Source organism: Cyprinus carpio, chromosome B18, assembly GCF_018340385.1.
Source record: "Cyprinus carpio isolate SPL01 chromosome B18, ASM1834038v1, whole genome shotgun sequence".
Taxonomy (NCBI): Eukaryota; Metazoa; Chordata; class Actinopteri; order Cypriniformes; family Cyprinidae; genus Cyprinus; species Cyprinus carpio.
In genome coordinates, this window is record NC_056614.1 from 22,753,435 (window position 1) to 22,771,685 (window position 18,251).

The 18,251-nt window shown below is 35.6% G+C and overlaps 1 protein-coding gene across 2 annotated transcripts in view; it reads left to right on the top strand.

The window, feature by feature from the left end:
- Window positions 1-483: 483 nt before the first annotated feature.
- Window positions 484-18,251, top strand: part of LOC109047070 (C-Jun-amino-terminal kinase-interacting protein 2-like) — a 30,555-nt gene continuing 12,787 nt past the window's right edge. The window contains exons 1-3 of one of the 2 annotated variants that reach the window (XM_042744416.1): window positions 484-603; window positions 692-923; window positions 9,858-9,963. In XM_042744416.1, coding sequence (XP_042600350.1) covers window positions 859-923; window positions 9,858-9,963 — 171 coding nt within the window. In that variant the 5' untranslated portion in view covers window positions 484-603; window positions 692-858. Of the gene's footprint in view, window positions 924-9,857; window positions 9,964-18,251 lie in introns of both variants that reach the window. The other variant, XM_042744415.1, reaches the window with a different exon arrangement.

Here is an 18,251-nt window from a genome sequence, read left to right on the forward strand (position 1 = left end):
TAATTCTCTTTGTTTATTATTTTTATCTTCATAAATGCCTTTTAAAAAAAAAAAAAAAAGTATAAGAATGTATTAATGTAGCCTATGGAAAAATGTATAAAAACACACCTGCTTTTATTAATTGTTTTAAATTAAATAACACATAAAACATTTGCTATTTATTCCCAGGTTGTTAGAATTATGAGTACAATCTATTAAGAAAACAAACTGTGTCATAATTGTCTGTTAAAAGGATTTAAATTCTTTAAATTGACTTTTCTTAAACAGACACTAATTTTGTGGAATAATGCCCTAATTTATACCCGAATAATGACAGTGAAAAACTTTAAATCGACATTTAATTCAATAAATAGTGAAGAGAGAGAAATTAAAAAAAAAAATGAATTAAATTCGAATTAACCCATCAACCTGACCAATCAGAGACAGCCTCTGGACCTCCAAGCCACACCCACTTATAGGAACAGTTTAACGTTTATTGGCATTCTACCCGCTCGTTCTGTTTTCATGAGATCCGTGCACGCGCCTCTGTCCCCCTCCCTCATCAGCATCAGCATCATCAGATGCGCGCAGATCTCTCCAAACAGCGCACTGGTTCATCAGCAGGTGTGTGACTGAAACACAAGATAATCGATAACAGTACATCGCCACCTATGTGCGTTCTTTATATCTGACTCTCATTTCTTTGGATCAGCGACTGGACCGTTTTAATGGTTTGATTCCCAGCGGGCGTCAGCAGTCAGTGTAGCCGAAAACGAGAGAGAATAAAGCGAGATCATATTTAATATCCGCTTCTCCAGCGTCTGTGGATGGGCTGCGGACATCTGCATCTGCAGTCTCTGTTTTTGAGTCACTAAGAAGATGGCGGACAGGGCTGAGATGTTTTCTCTCTCCACCTTCCACTCCCTCTCTCCTCCGGGATGCAGGTAAGACACGCAGTATTTCTCTAGAGCATGCGCGGGGTTTCCTTTCCTTCTGGCATTTTTATTCATATAAGCTGGTTATATGTGACCATCTGCGCTGTTTATGTATCTGTAATGTCCTCAAACACATCCAGAGATCAGCATCAGCATCATCAGCATCCGCAAGCAGTGATGCTCAGCATCCTTGTGCTGTTGATGTGGATCAATAATAACGCCCTTGTTATTGTTTCTTTTTTCTGGCACTGATTTAATTTGTATGTAAAACAATGCACTTGTCTACATGAAATTGAGTGAAGGTCAGACGACTGATTTTTTTCTTTTCTTGTTTTCCTGGTATGTCATTGCCTGACGCATCCTCTCTGAGATAGTTGGCATGTACTGGAAAGGCCCACGCCCTGTTGTGATGCTCATAACTGCATTTTAAATTTTGATCACACATTACCGTGATCCCATAATTGTGTAATTATATAGTGCTGTGTAATACTAATGAACAGTAGGCCTATTTAATTGTGTTTGCGGAGCTGCTTGTAATTGCACATTATTATTGGTATTACAGTAACATCTAATATGGGTACTGAATGTAAGTAGTTACCTTATTCTTTTATCATTTAGTACCATCATTTAAGTCCTACAATTAGCAAAAAATGTAATGTTTTTCTTTTTAAATGTTAAAATCGAGTTTTGATGCTAGTAGATTCCTGCCATGTGAATGTAGCTAGTACAACTATTGGTTGTACTAGGTACAGTATTAGTCATTTAAATGGATGAATAGAGTCATGTCACTTTCTGAAAACAGTATATTCTCAGTTCTGTTTTACAGTTGCTACTGTAAGGATCTATTTCCACCTGATCCAACCCTTAAAATGACTTTCTTTGGTGTAACACAATAGTCAGGTCGAGATATATTAAATCATATATTTGAATTGAATATAAGCATGTTACTGCATAAAGTTCAGTTTTAGGTTATTTGACAAAACAGTTTTATAGTGTAGATTAGCACAGTGCATTCAGCTACTGGTGTGTCATTTTTCGCATGTTATGTGCTACAAGATGTAGATGAGTTTGTTTGTTCATTAAAACCGATTTGGAGAAATTTAGCATTAAATCACTTGCTCACCAAGATTCCTCTGCAGTGAATGGGTGCCATCAGAATGAGAGTCCAAACAGCTGATAAAAACATCACAAAAATCCACAAGTAATCAACGTGACTCCAGTCTATCAGTTAAGTGTTGTGAAGTTAAAAGCTGTGTGTTGAAACAAATCCATCATTAATATGTTTTTCATATCAAACTCTTGCCTCTGGCTAAATATGGGACCTCTAGCCGTAATACTGTTTTCTCTAGCTGTCTCATCTAAATCACAAGACAAATGTGCACAGATAAAGCACAAGTGAAAACAGTCCAAAGCAGTTTTAAAGAAACGTGTTGTATGTCAAATATGGATTTTAATGTGAGAAGATAACAGTGGATGGACTTGCAGGAAGTGTTGTTCTTGGATAACCTGAGAGGAAAATTTTTCAGCAAATTTTTATTTTTGGGGTGAACTATTCCTTATTAAATTATTAAAATAATTTGAATTTACTTCAGTTGGGTTGTTAGCTTTTTTAAAGCAAAATATCTGATCCTCTTTTGATTAAATTGCTCAGTGTAAGTAAATATTAAAGTGCGGTGACAGGAAATGAAGTACAGTTTAGATTTAACCAGTTTTGAAGGGAAATTGTTGGCTATAACCGTCCTATGAGTGACAGTTCAATTTCTCCATAGCATGCTATAGTCTTCCTGCCGCTCTTTCATCTAGTCCATTAATGCAAACGTGTGTGTTGTATCCCATTTTATTCCTGAAATGAAGGTGATGTTTAGTCACAAGGTACATTCAGTCTTGGCAAACACACTTACACAGACAGACAGAGAGACAAAGTGATCCTTCCACCTTTATACTAAAACTACATTTCCCTCAGTACTTGTGAGCGGAGGTAAAACAATCAGAACATCCTAAGCTTCCAGCAGAATGAATCAAAAGAGTCTGGCAGGTGTCTGACAGTCTGACGATCTCAGGTCAAGCGTCGACCTAAAGCCCTGTGCTGGAACAGGGCAGGTGATTTCAAACAGGTCTTAAAAAACAGCTTAAAAAACAACAATGTGATGTTTGTTTTCAGCTCAAATGATGCACCTCTCTTGCTTTTCTTTCCAGCTGTTTTTGTCTTAATCTGCTCTCTCTCTCTTTTTGTAATCCTTTTTCTCTCATTGTTTACTTTACAGTGGAATTGTGGGATCGTATGCTCTCCTTGTCCTCCCATAAACCTGTCATCTCTCAGAGTAGAAATAATGGGCCGCACTCTGCATTCTCTAATGCCTCAGGATGATGTCTTAATGAAGAGAAAATCTCAGGCTCTCTCTATTCAGACTGAAGTAGCGTTACTGGCATGATAAAAAGGCTTTGTACATTGTACACATTTGTAGATGGCATACCCTCTGGCTCTCTGTTTATGTGCATGATTCACATCGCAAATACTTTGTACTCTGAAAAAAAATTGGTCTGAAAAAATTTTCCACTTAGAAATTGTTGTACAAGTTTTTTAGAAAGTGGCAAGTAACACTGAATTAAATGTGAAATGTTTAACTACTAAGATGGAAATAATATTTTCTTTTAAAAATTTAATCTAATAGTCTTTATTTTAATTGCAACTTCAAAAAATAAATAAACAAAAAAAATTCTTACAGTGTACAGCCAAAGCATTTGAAGTGTAGATGCATGCAAAAAGTGCAAGATGTGTTTAAATGGCTTAAAATGTTCCATAGAAAGTAGATATCTGTACTGTTTTTGATCTATTTTTGCTTAATCTAATAATAAAAAAACAATAATAAATCTCATGTTTCCACATGAAGCTTATATATTTTGAAATATATATTTTTGAAAAAATAAGAAAAATTTGAAGCATTAGTACACAAAGGGGATTTTCCCATTTCTCATACTGTGTGTGGGTTGAATTATGGCATGGATTTTCACTGACCAGGGAGCATAGTGTGTGTGTGTGTGTGTGTGTGTGTGTGTGTGTGTGTGTGTGTGTGTGTGTGTGTGTGTGTGTGTGTGTGTGTGATACGCATGGCTCAGCAGTACTCTTAGGTAATGTACTGTGGTCTTAGGGCTGATGTTCACAGAACCTAAAGTTTTCTCAAATAGACACTGCAAAGAGACGAGCATAACACACAAACATACTAATGCAGTGTAGAATACACCCATGAAAGCAACCTCTCCCTAAGCTGTTTATGTAAGTCTACAGCTGCTCCCTTTGGAATACAGAAATATTGAGAAAATGTTTGTGTGTGTGCATGTTGGAGCGACATCTGAAAATGAATGTTTTATGTTTGGCAGTAAACATCTGCTTGGTTGCAAAAATCTTATTGCTTCTGATCAAAGTTGAAACAGTTGTGCTGCTAAATATTTTTGAGGAAACTATGATGAATTATTTTCAGGATTCTTTTATACAGTATGGTAACAGTGCAGTATGGTCACATGACATTAACATAGAATATGAGAATGTTTGGTGACCTACCTGTGATCTAATAAGTGTGTCTAATTAATATGTTATGATTGTGGTAAAGATTCACCTTAACTAAATTCAAAACGTCAAGAGACGTTATTTCATTATAGAATGAGAAGTGTATTGGGAAGGATTTCTGGTCTGTTGTCACACATGCCCTTAGAAATGGTTTTTGAAGCATGAACTGTTATATAACATATCTTTGAATGGACTGGTATAACTTTGATTTAAATTGACGTAAGGTAAACAAATTGAATTCATACTTGATTGGCACAATGTAATTATATTACAATATTTGATAACAAAATGCGGCAATTGACTAATCAGAATCAAGTATTCTAGAGATCAGTGTTCGAAATATAAATATTCATCCAACCACATATCAGCTTCTTTATCCTTTGTTCTTTTGCAAAATCTCTCATGACTCGTCTAACCTTTATGTCTTGCACATTTCTCTCTCCCTCTCTCTCCTCATTTACTGTTCTGTCATTTCCTTTTCTACTCCTTTCCTCATAATTAATGCAGACACTTACAGTCAAGTACTGTGTATAAGTCGATGCTGGGTTTCCTGGGGTTCTGCTTCATTAGTGTCCCTTAATTCTCAGATCATTCTCTTTGTTGTTTAGATGTAGAACTAGATATAAGTAAGAAATTTACCATCTATGATAATATCATAATTGTTGTTTTAATGATATGCGAGCTGACAATATGTCACACACACACAAAAAAATAAAATCCCTTCTTGAGAGTTCTAAAGCATTCACTGCATGATTAAGCTAGAATGCGGTTAGAATGACCATATAATTCAATTCATGAAAGCAAAAAATAACCCTGTATGTTTTTTTTTTGTTTTGTTTTTAAAATATACAATATATGATATAGTTAAATAATATGCGTTTTCACGAATATCAGCATATGAGCGCGATTAGTATCCTATTTATTTATCCATGACACTTTATTGCAATTGGAATGTATTGAAGTATCAGGGCATGCAACAGTCCAGAAGTCACCACTGTTTGAAAACAAACCAGCTCGGTGAATAGATGCATGATTCAGCACATTAAGCCCATCTCTGGTGGGATGTGGTTGTCATGGTGACAGCTGCAGAGGTGACCTCACCCTACTTAACCTGCCGTGTGTCTCAGTGGTGTCTGGTAATGGTGTGACATCACCCCTTGCACAGCGCAGCTACTATGGCAACAGCCAATGATTGGCAGTGTAAGTGCGTCCCCCAGGGCCTGAAATATGCCCCACCTTTTTGTAATTAGGATTAATGGGTATGGAGTGGCCAACTGATGCTTGCTGGGAAGACTGGAGAGTAAAATTGGGTCTTTTTGTGAAACAATCAAACATTAGGAGCTATCGAGATGGTCATCAGTAAGGAATCCTAATAAATAATCTCTTCATGTACAAGATTGATAAGGCTGTTTATGGAGAGGTTAGAAGTTCTTTGAGAAAACAGGTGTTTTATCCTTGATTAATTATGTGAATTACATCTGGAGATGGGACATACTAAATCTTTTGGTTGCTGTGACTTACAGTTAATGATTTCGCCTATTCCCTCACACCATTTTAAATGATTTAACAATAAATAACCATTCCTTATCATCACAGAACACATGTGTTTGCATGTGCAAAACCTGTCACTACAATGCTGAAATGCCGCCAAGACGTTACTATGCAGTGAGTTTATGGGATTTTTCACATTTATTTTAGAATATAGAATACTAACACATTATTTTATGTTTTGTGTGTGTGTGTGTGTGTGTGTGTGTGTGTGTGTAAAACACTTTTAATGAGGTAAAACTGACTTTAAATACCTCGCCACTTACTGTAGGTTAATATGCAAAGCTAAATGTGTTTGTAGATGCATCCCGTCATTAGCACTGCTGCTAGATCAGGTATTTGTGAACTCATTCATAATTTATGAATCACTGTAAGTCTGTAACTAATATCACAGAGTGGTTCAGAGTCTAGAGCACATCTTCTCCCAGGAGCTCCTGTACCGTCTGCTGTCAAGCCACAGTTTAGATCTGAGCATGGACTGTGAATGGAGACAGAGATCTGCTGTTGATCTGGTTAATTTTTTTTTTTTTTTTGACTTTTTTTTTTGACTTTTTTTTGTGTGAGGCATGATTTGGTTTAGCTAGTCTTAGAAGTGACATTATAACATAAACACACACACACACACACACACACACACACACTGGGGTTGACTTGCTCAGTGGAACAACAACGTTCTTCTACAGTAAATCCTCTGATATTTCAGTGATTAAACAGAAGCTCATTAAAACACATCTTCAAAGCACACAATCCACTGTCTGCGTTTCTCTTATGTATGTGGGATTATTTCCACACTCCCGAGTTTCATCTCATGGGAGGGTCATTAGAGGCTCATGCAGAACTATGTTCAGCACTGAAATCCCTGTAAACGGTGCTCTGATCAGGATGGCAGGTTGACAGAGGTTAGAGAAATATTAGCTTTTTCTTGGAGACTTTCTAAACTCCGAGATTGTTAAACTGAACCATAACAGTTGCTGTATGTGGATCCACTCTGAATCACATTGATATTTATTTGTTTGTTTTTTTATGCTGTAACATACTACTTAGTTCACCCAAAAAGGAAAATTCAAAAAATTCTGTTCTTCTATCGAAGACAGACAATATATTTATATATATATCTTTTTTTTTTTTTTTACATGTTTTATGCATTCTGTAGAAGGAAAAAAAGACAGTATGGTGAATTAAAGGGATTGTACACCCAAAAATCCAAATTTTGTCATCATTTACTGACCCTAATGTTGTTGCAAACCTGTATGATTTTTTTATTGGGTCACACTTTATTTTAAGGTCCAATTCTCGCTATTAACAAACCATTAACTATGACATTTGCCTCAGTAAACTCCTCTAATTTGCTGCTTATTAATAATTAATAAGGTAGTCGTTAAGTTTAAAGTATTGGGTAGGGTTAGGAATGTAGAATATGGTCATGCAGAATTTGTGCTTTATAAGTAATAAACAGTTAATATGTTAATAATAGCTATGCTAATAAAGAACTAGTTAATAGTGAGAATTGGTCCCTATACTAAAGTGTTACCATTTTTTTTTCTTTTGGACAAAAGAAGAAGATATAAATGTTGTTGGCCATTGACTTCCATAGTATTTTTTCCAAGTCATGGAAGTCAGTGATTAACAGCAACTGTCTGGTTACAAAAATTCTTCAAATTCTAAAATATGTTATTTTGTGTTCGTCAGAAGAAATATACTCATATTGGTTTGGAATAACTTAAGTATGAGCAAATGGTGGTAGATTTATTTTTATTTTATTTTTGAAAAACTATCCATTTAACATATATATATATATATATATTTATTTATTTATTTATTTTTTTTCCCTCTACAGAAAGCTTTTTGGAGCATCTGAGTAAACGAAAACCATCAATAATTTTGCTTTATCAAGTCACCGAAAAGCAAACACAGCTTATTAGAAGCATGAAAAAAATCTACCCATCTCTTGCATAGAGGTGAGAAATAGTAGTAGCTGACCTTTCCAGTCTGGTTCTGTTGTGCTCCAGTAGAGTCAGGGTTGCCATTTATTGTTGGGGGAAAATGAGGAGGGAGATTTTTTCAAAAGAGGGCTGAGGGAATGCCATTACTGACGTCATTAGTAGGACTTCTGAAATGGAGGCATTACAAAAAGCTTATGGAGCTTGCAAAGCTTCATATTTTAAATGCAGACCAATTCATGGTTTAGCATTTGTTTTGGAGGTATACTTTACTGATGAAATGATTTGTGGTTTTTAGATGACGACTGGTAGCATTTTTGTCAGCATAGTTAGTCATGAGTTCAGCAGTTTTGACCTGTGACACAAAAACCAGGAATAGCTTGAACGATCATAGAACACAGTGAGTCATTATTGATGAACGTGATTCACTTAAACGCGCCTTGTGAGTACAAAGGATATGAGTGCCAGCAGAGAAATGATCACATTAAAAGACCAAAACAACACAAATGAGTAAATGTAATGAGTTCATCACAGTATAAATCATGTTTGCCCACATGAAGCTGTTTTTATGATGTGCGTAGATGATATTGGTTTACAAACAGGCGTATACACAGGGGATCAGAAACCACAAAATAAAAAATCTGGAGGGAACTGCTTCTCTTTTAAATGACAAAGTTTAGTCCATTTTACTTTGCTTTTATTATATTATTCTATTTAAATGTTCTATTTCTTCACAAATTATATAAATACATGCATTTAATTATTCAAGTATTAAATTATTGTTTCTAACCATGTTTGTCACTGAAAATCACATGGCTTGGGACTATTTTTGTAATTTTTTTTATTATTTTATTTATATTTATTATTATCATTTACTTATTAAAATATTATTTATTTATTTATTTTTGCTTTCAGGTTCATGGATGGGCTGACAACAATTTCTCAACTTCAGCATCCTACATAATTTATAGAATTTAACTGACGTGCGGTCAGAGATATATTGCAACAACTTTTAAAGTGCTTAACCATTCGGATTTTAGTGCCGATATTAACCTGCGTGTTTCATCCTATCTAGCAATATTAGTAGATTAATAACTGTACGACTTATTATGGTAAAATTCTGAATCCAGATCTAAATTAAAAATATCAATATTTTCAGACAAGCGTACCCAGTAAACAAGTCTCTCTCCTCCTCCCTCTTTCTCTTGTTCTGTCGTGGATCCTCCATACATTACAGATCTGTGTGATTGTGGCGCTCTGACTGTGAAAAGCTGCATTGCAGCACTGCTGTCAGCCGAGTGGAGCTCAGCTGAGATGAAACCGTCCCTGCGTTAGCGGCTAGCATACACCAGAATCCGGGTTAATGCATTCCGCTGAGCCAAAGTAGAGCCAAATAAGGCAAAACATAGGCTGGCCTTATTTAGCAGCATGCTAACCCACTTATCAATAATGAATGGGGATGGTGGAGGAGAGAAATGATGTTGTTTAAAGGTGTGGTGGCCATGTCTTAGCTGGTGCTGTGCTTCTGTGTGTGTGTGTATGTGCATATGAAAAGCTTGCTAATCTGACTGACCTTGTGGATTTCTTAGGCTAGTGACCTGTGTGTGTGAAATCAACTGCTATGTATTAGCAGCTCATATTTCAGGTCAGACTTCCACAGGGACACACACACACACACACACACACACACACACACACACACACACACACACACATATATTATTCAGCACATCTCATGGATGCTATGGTTTTTATACAGTTGATGATATTTTCTAACCCTCACACAACCCTGCTGATTTCAGTACATTTAAAGAAAATCATGATTTGTTTTATGAGTATTGCAAATAATGGGAGAACTTTTGTATTCATTATTTGTTTATCTGTTTGCAGGCCGGCTCATGACATCAGTCTGGAGGAGTTTGATGATGAAGATTTGTCTGAAATCACAGATGATTGTGGCATAGGCCTCAACTACGACTCTGACCCTTACGAAAAGGTATGAACCAATCACAAAGCATTTATTTTATTTTATTTTATTTTAATTGAGTCTAGTGTACTACAGTCTAGTGTGGTACTTCCAGGAAACTGTAAGCTCAACCACGCTCAGCAGGTTGTTTATGTACTCAGGAAGAGCAGCTAATATACACATATTTACATATGGATGAATATGTGGCTTATCGCACCTTTGGAAATAGTGTCATCACTTCACTTGGCAGTCATGCATGTCAAAGAGCTCATTTGCATTTTAAAAGGCTGTAGGTTTGAAAGCATAAATTCTATCTGTCTAACTTTCTTTTGATGCAATTCTGCATCCTGTTTGCTATGTCAATTAAAATTCAAACTCAAATTCAGGATTTACCATTAAAAAAAACATTCTCAGTTGAATTCTGAATGTTAACATTAAATGGAATGAAAACATGAATTTCTATTGAACTATTGTAAAACATCCAAATGTAGAAGTATTTTCCCTTTGTACTGTGTTAATATCGATGTGATTGTGGAAATATTTGTATTTGATGTGTGTGCTGGCTGCACTGAGGGTTTGTAAATGTTTTATTGCGGTGGCGGTGTGCCACGGCTGCAGTAGAAGGGCTGGTGACCCAGTGAAGTTTGCTGCTATGCAGACCTCTCTTCTCAGCTTTCTGCAGCCCAGTTTTATTACAACAAAACCACTTCCTCTTCCTCACCCTGCTCCTAATTTTTTCTGCCTGTGTTCTCTGCAAAATGTTGAAATATGCATGTATCGCTTCGATTATAACGCCTCACATGCCTTTGGTGTGTCAAATTGATTTAAATGCAGTGATTCGGTCCACACAATCACAGTCTGTGGGCATCATAGCATGCAGTGACCTCACATTGTTCAGTATGTAGGCAGATTGATTAGTTGGTTCTGGATGGTGATTGGACGGTCCATAGGCTGGTCATTTATTGATTGGTTGGTTGATCTCAAAGTGGGCGACAGAGTCCATGCAGTGTGTCAGGCTACAGTTTTTCTTTTTTTGCCACAGTTAGCGGCTCTAATTCAGCACACACGTACACACACAAATGCCTGTCCCACAGGATTAAGTCACGTGGAAGCAGCACTGCATCGTGTTTGAAGGGCCTGTCCCTTGTCTGTGCAACTAGAGTCTACAAAATCACAGAAGACATCCTCTGTGCCTCCAATGTGCCACTAAGAGCAATTACATAAGAAACCTTCAAGGTTTATACAAACAATAACTATTGGTTTGGAAATATATTTTCGGTGTCGTATTTACTTCATATTAGTATTTGAGGTGTTATGATTAATGATAAACGTTTTTGTGTGAAGGTGATTTATATATTCCCGTGAAAAAAAAAATGCATTTCTGATTTTGTTTTTCATTTGAACAGGTCAAGAAGGTAGATATACTGTAGCCTTTTTTGGTGACCGTATGCAGTTGCTAGGAATGTTTGACAGTTTAGCAACAATAACCAAGGAGGAGGAGCTTATCAGCGTATATTTGTGGACTGATTGTAATGGCCATTTACTACCATGGGGCTGTGATGTTGACATTTATACTATTTTACATTGAAAACCGGTTTATTATGGAAGCCCGTTTCTGCCAAAGGATAAAAAGAATATAAAGGTAATTTACTTTTTGTCCCACAAAAATTTCCTTTTTTTTCTCAGAATTGCAAGATATGAAGTCAGAATTATGAGAAATAAACTTAGAATTGCGAGATATAAATGGGCAATTCTGAGAAAAAAAAAATTGTGACATTCAGATTTTTTTCCTGACTTTTTTATTTTTATTTTTTGTTTGCAATTCTGAGTTTACATTTTATAAATATGAGTGTATATCACATAATTATTATTTCCAGCATGGAATAAAAAAAAATTATAATAATAAAAACTATTTTCATACAATTGTAAGTTTATATCTCATAGTTAAGACTTTTCTTCTCAGGGTTATAAATATTTTTGAACGGAAACTTCATAATTTTCTCCAAACAGTAATTTAATGTTTATAGTAAGTTTATTTATCCCGTCACAACCACATTTGATTGCTAAATGTTGTAATGAAACTAATGCTACAATGATAAATTCCCATTTAGCTCACTAAGCTTTCACCAGCTGCATAACAGCTCTTTTCAGAAAGAAAAAAATCTTTGTAAAATCTAAAAATATGGTGTTCTTCTACCTCTCTGATAACAGATTATAGTCTGGGAGAGATACTATATATCTGACTCACTTCTCCAGTGAAGACCACTCATCTGCTCATCTCTTAAAGGGGTCATATGATGCGATTTCAAATTTTCCTTTCTCTTTGGAGGGTTACAAGCTCTTGGTGAATAAAGAAGATTTGTGACGTTGCAAAGACTAAAGTCTCAAACCCAAAGAGATATTCTTTATAAAAGTAGCGAAACTACTTTGTTTGGCCTTCCAAAAGAGGACGATATCCGCTTCGTCATGCCTGGAGCTGATCCGTCCGGTGTCCAGCCCATCACATGTGGTTGCTGCAAGCCCAAGGTACGCTCCTTCATAGAATCCGCCTGCTCAAGTTCTCAAGCCTCTGCTCACTCAAGCCGGCCGTGGCTCACTCTAGACCATGGCTCACTCTAGGCCTCCAGACACTGCTCACTCAAGGCTGCGGTGTGTGACGCTGTTACGTTGAAAAAGCGAAACTACTTTGTTTTTGCCTTCCAAAAGAAGACACGACTAGAAAAATCATGTTTATATCACGTTTATAATGGGTTTTATGTTTTTGTCTCGTCGCTCGAGCTGGAAACGCCATCACAATATGTTAGGAGGCATAACATTTCCTTCTCACGCTTGAGGCATTCAGCCAATCACAACGCGCTGGATAGCTGGCCAATCACAGCACACCTCGCTTTTCAGAGAGATGAGCCTTAATAATGTACAGTATGTGGAAAATAATGTGTTTTTTTTAACCTTAAACCCCATAAACACACTTCATTACACCAAACACACAAAATAATGTTCTTTTTAGCAACATCATATGACCCCTTTAAAAATCAGTTTCTCCAATTTTGGTTTTATCCATTTTTCATTTTATACCTTATGTGAAAGCATTATTTTTATTTATATGATTTCTGTTAGAGCTTTCAAAAAGCACACAATTTGGTACAGTAGTAGGTTTTATAAATGTGTAATTTTTCTCTTGCAGCTTGAATCAGTTTTTGACATTCCATATCACACATCTCATGACAAAACACACCTACACATGCTGTGAAATATAGATAAATACATTTTAGCTATTTGTGGCTGTGCTTACTGCGCCAGTCAGTAATGATTGTGACATTTTGACATTGACGTTTCTAGAATGATTCTTGTACAGATAATTTCCAGCCAACAATTCCATCCTTCCAAACGCTCTCTCGCTCTCTCTCTCTCCAGCTTTCTCACCCTCTCTCTCGCTTTCTTCATGGATTATTCTTTCTGTCACACAGAGCTCCGGCTCTCAGAGTACAATTAACAGATTTGGGTTTCTGGGGTTTTGCAAATTACAGTATGCTGTTGATGAACGTTAACTGAGTAGAGTAGCATGCAGTATTGGAAAAACAACATGAAACGGCATTCACAACATATTTAACTTGCGTAATATGACATTTCTTAATGAAACAGAATATGTGGCTTAAAATCATGTGGGAACATTTGCAGCCTTAACTACATCAGCAGAAAAAGAAAAGAAAAGAAAAGAAAAGGAATTTAAGTAGGAAGAATGTTTTGATGAAAGCAATTCATTTTATTATGAAAAAAGTGCAAGATACTGGTTATTAAAAGAGCACATTCTGAATGTGATTAGGATCTTCATGAATTTGTTAATAATTTTTATTATAAAAAAATGTTATTGTTCATTATTTGTTCCCGAGCTGTGCACCCTTCATTAAGATGAAGCTGAAATATATAAATATATTATTTCTTACTGTCTTTTAGGCCCACCCATTATGTAGAGCTAAAGTGCATGTTTAAGGGTTAAATCTGCAGTTATAGTGTTTGATGACTGTGTGTGTGTGGACGTGTGTGTGAGGGATTAGCTAAGCAGCATGGGATGTGCCATCTTAGTGTCTGTCCAAACTGCTCATAATGAGAGATCAAAGACAAGAGGGTGAGATGTTTTTCTTCTGGAGCAGTGTGTGTGTGTGAGTGTGTGTGTGTGTGTGTGTGTGTGTTTGTGAATACTCAGTATGTGTGTGTTATACTATGTACATTTGTTTGTGCATTTCTTACACATTTGCTTTCTAGTTCATGTATACAGAGGACATATTTAGCTGGTAACATTTCATCACATTGCGATCTGCTAAACTGAGTGGTATGCTGTGGCTCAGAACCCCAGAGGGGTATTGATGTCATCAGCTCAGAGGGTGGAGCAGAAAACACTGCTATGTGCTGGTGGGTGATTCCTGCTTACACTGTATTGACCTTTATTTCTGCTTCCACAGTATTTTATTACTGGACCTTTGTGTTTTTTTAATTGGATTTATTTTTTACATTTTTTTTTTTTAGAATAGTTTAGGTTTATATCCAATATATAATTTTATATAGGGTTGACAGATAGTCACATGGGGTAGTTGCCTCAAGATCTATATATCAGATTTTGAGTAAAAACTGACATACATTCAGACAACAATTTGTATAATTAACTGTATAATCAAGGTAGATTTTTACTCAACATTTCATGTTTTAAAATGTAACACATTATTTTATTTTTTTTTTACAATTAATAACAATAATTTTTTATTAAATTATTAAATGGTAGATTTTCAATAGAAATAAAAGGTCAACGTATGTTCAGTGAACTATATTTTTCCCCTAGGCAATGACAATAATAATGTTCATGATTTTTTTATTTTATTTTGTTTTATTTTATTTTATTTCCAAGACATTAAGTAGGACTTTAATTAATAATAATAATAAAAAAACTTAACCAAACTTATAAACATAAACTTACCTTCATAAATATTTATTGGGGTAAAAAAAAAAGAAAGTAAAATAAGTGTAAAAACAACCCCTGGTCTTCCCTAAAGATTCTTAATAATATACTATACTTCAAATAAGATGTTTTACACCTTATTTGAACTAAACAAAATATGATTACCTGGACAAATTGACTGTTATTTTCTTCCTTACTATTTTTTTCCCATCAGGCAATGACAGTAAGAATGTTCATTATTTTATTTTATTTTATTTTATTTTATTTTATTTTATTTTATTTATTTTATTTTATTTTATTTATTTTATTTTATTTTATTTTATTTTATTTTATTTTATTTTATTTTATATAAGATTTATCACTTTATTTAACTATTTATTTTATCACTTTATTTAACTATTTATTTTAGCACTTTAAGGTACAGGAGTTTTACAAATAAATAAATAAAAAATAAACATAAACTTATAAACTTACCTTCAGAAATATTTATTGGGGTAAAAAAAAAAAGTAAAATAAGTGTAAAAACTACCCCTTGTTCTTCCTATAATGATTCTTAATAATATACTATAATATATAATTTGATTTACAGCTTATTTAAAGTACACGAGATATGATTACCTGGAAAAATTGACCTTTTTTTGTAACTATAATAAATCAGGCAACACTGACTGACTCATTCAGAACTGATGAATAGGTTGTCTAATGAATTATTCAACAGCCCTCAATTATGCAGTACAGTGCTGTAGTTATTGTCTCTGCATTAGTATAGATACTTGTCTTAGACATCAGTGAATATCACTGCCCCGCCTCCTTCCTGCTTCTACTGCAGTGTACAGGTGATCTGTGTGTGTGTACTGTAGTGTATTTGTGTGTGTGTGTATGTGTGCTCTTTAAGCTTCTCTCTATTTACAATATTTTGGTGTTTCCTTCTCCTTCTAACATTGCATATTTTATTTTTTCCTCCTCATCTCTCCCTTAATATGCCTATGCGGTCAGCATCGAGAGCACTGCATCCATTCATGACTTCTGTGTGAGTTCAGCTAGCTCAGCAGAACACTTTTTGCTGGTGTAATGCTGACTCCGTTTCTGAGAGGGGATGTAAAATCAGTGCTGGTCAGGGGTGAGGCCTCGTCCTTGGAAATAGCACAGCGATAGAGTTTCAACAGAGCATTTATAAACTAACTCATGCAATACAGGTAGAACTATGTCAATACAGCATTACAACATATACATCTCTCTCCTAAGTGTGGTTATCGGTCATGGTGTGTTTGACTGCTGCTGGTACTGATTTAGTTAGAGATGGCGTATAGATTCAGGTCCCTGCAGTGCCAGCTGGTTGTGAATGTAATGCAGTGTGAGACTTTTAATGACATCACCCTATGTGCCAAGCAACAAACAGAATTTTAACTCTAGTGAGTGCGTTCTTAATTGAGGTGAATATCAGACGTTAGGCTTATGTAAGTGCATTGACTTGTTTTTCTGGACGTGCGCAGTAACCTGAGGAGCTTTAGCATCGATCACCATCTGCCCTTCCCAATCGTAAACACAATCCTCTCAGCTTTGTTCAGTCCATCCACTTTCCCTTTTCAAGACAAAATGAATTCTTGATGAAATTCATCTTATTTACTTTCTGAAATAAGAAAATTGTGAATTATATGATTCAGGCTCTTACTCTGTTTTGGTGTAACGCTCACTTTACACAAACCAATTAATTACTGATCGATAAAATTTAGTTACACCCTACATTTATTCCAGGGTAAATATGAAAACAAGCTTCTAGTAATGCACTTGCAATTATTAGTATTTTTTTAATAAAATAAAGAATTTTAAAGGAACACTCCGACTTTTTGGGACTTTAGCTTATTCACAGTATCCCCCAGAGTTAGATAAGTCCATACATACCTTTTTCATTTCTGTGCGTTCTGTAAGTGTTATTTGACGCACCCACCGCTAGCCTAGCTTAGCACAAAGACTGGATGTGAATGGATAATGCTAGCATAGTAATCCCAATAAGTGACAAAATAATGCAAACATTTTCCTATTTACATGTTGTGATCTGTATAGTCACAGCGTGTACAAATAACAAGGCTATATGAGACAGAGACCATTTTTAATCGTATAAATACTGGGAACTATATTCTCATTAGGCGTAGGAGCACAGCGTTACTTGGGCGGAGTGGCTACTTGGGCGGAGTGATTAGCGCAGCACACGAGATGCGCTGTTGATGGTTCCGTAAACAAAACAAACGTGACTAACTAGCTAGACGTGACTCGTGATCATGGCTGACTTTGAGGAATTGTCAGACTCAGAGGAATTTTACTGTGTATCAAACCAAGATCCAGAACCATATAGTTTTGAGCCAGCATACACAGACAAGGAGTTACAAAGTGCTGTAGAACACTCATCTCATCCTGATTAATAATTATCACAGAAAATGTATAAAGAATTATTACAGGAATTGATATATTTGAAATGCAATTTATTACAGCTGACCAAATATATTCAACAGCATATAATACAGTAATGTTAGATAATTGCATTACAATAGCCAAGAATATGGGGAAAGTAATAGCAAAAGGCAAATAGTTTTTGCACAATCAAACCCACAGACAGTAACGTTAGCCTACTATTTCACAAACATTTTCTCAAAAAAGAAAACTGCCCATCCCCCTCCAATTCATTAGCAAGTTGAATGTATTAGTCCTGAGAGTTACATTTAGCGCCACTCATTTGTTATTGAGCGATACAGTGTGTTCACAACAACACAATAATAACAATAAAGGGGATACACGGAGCCCCTATTAACGTAATAGTGTCACTACTAAGATTATATTACATTAGCATGGCACTGTTACAGTATGGCTAATGTTAGTCATCTCAAAATATAACGGAACACTTACCGCAGCAACAGGTGATCCAATTTGTCCTGTCTTTATTATCGATGGGATGGCTGTATCCTTTAGCACACGTTTCATGGTCTGTGTGGCAACTTGCATTTTTTTTTCAAAATAGTCGTCTACAGTAAAATGTTCAGAGCAAACGAAATACTTCGTGATGGTGTTTACAGGTGTGTTTGGAACTGTGTTTGGACTCTATTACTCCAACTCTGAGCGAACTCTCTGCTCCTCACCACGGCGCGTCTCGGGTGCTGCGCTAATCACTCCGCCCAAGTAGCCACTCCGCCCAAGTAACATAAGCTGTGCTCCTACGCCTAGTGAGAATATAGTTCCCAGTATTTATAAGATTAAAAATGGTCTCTGCCTAATATAGCCTTGTTATTTGTACACGCTGTGACTATACAGATCACAACATGTAAATAGGAAAATGTTTGCATTATTTTGTCACTTATTGGGATTACTATGCTAG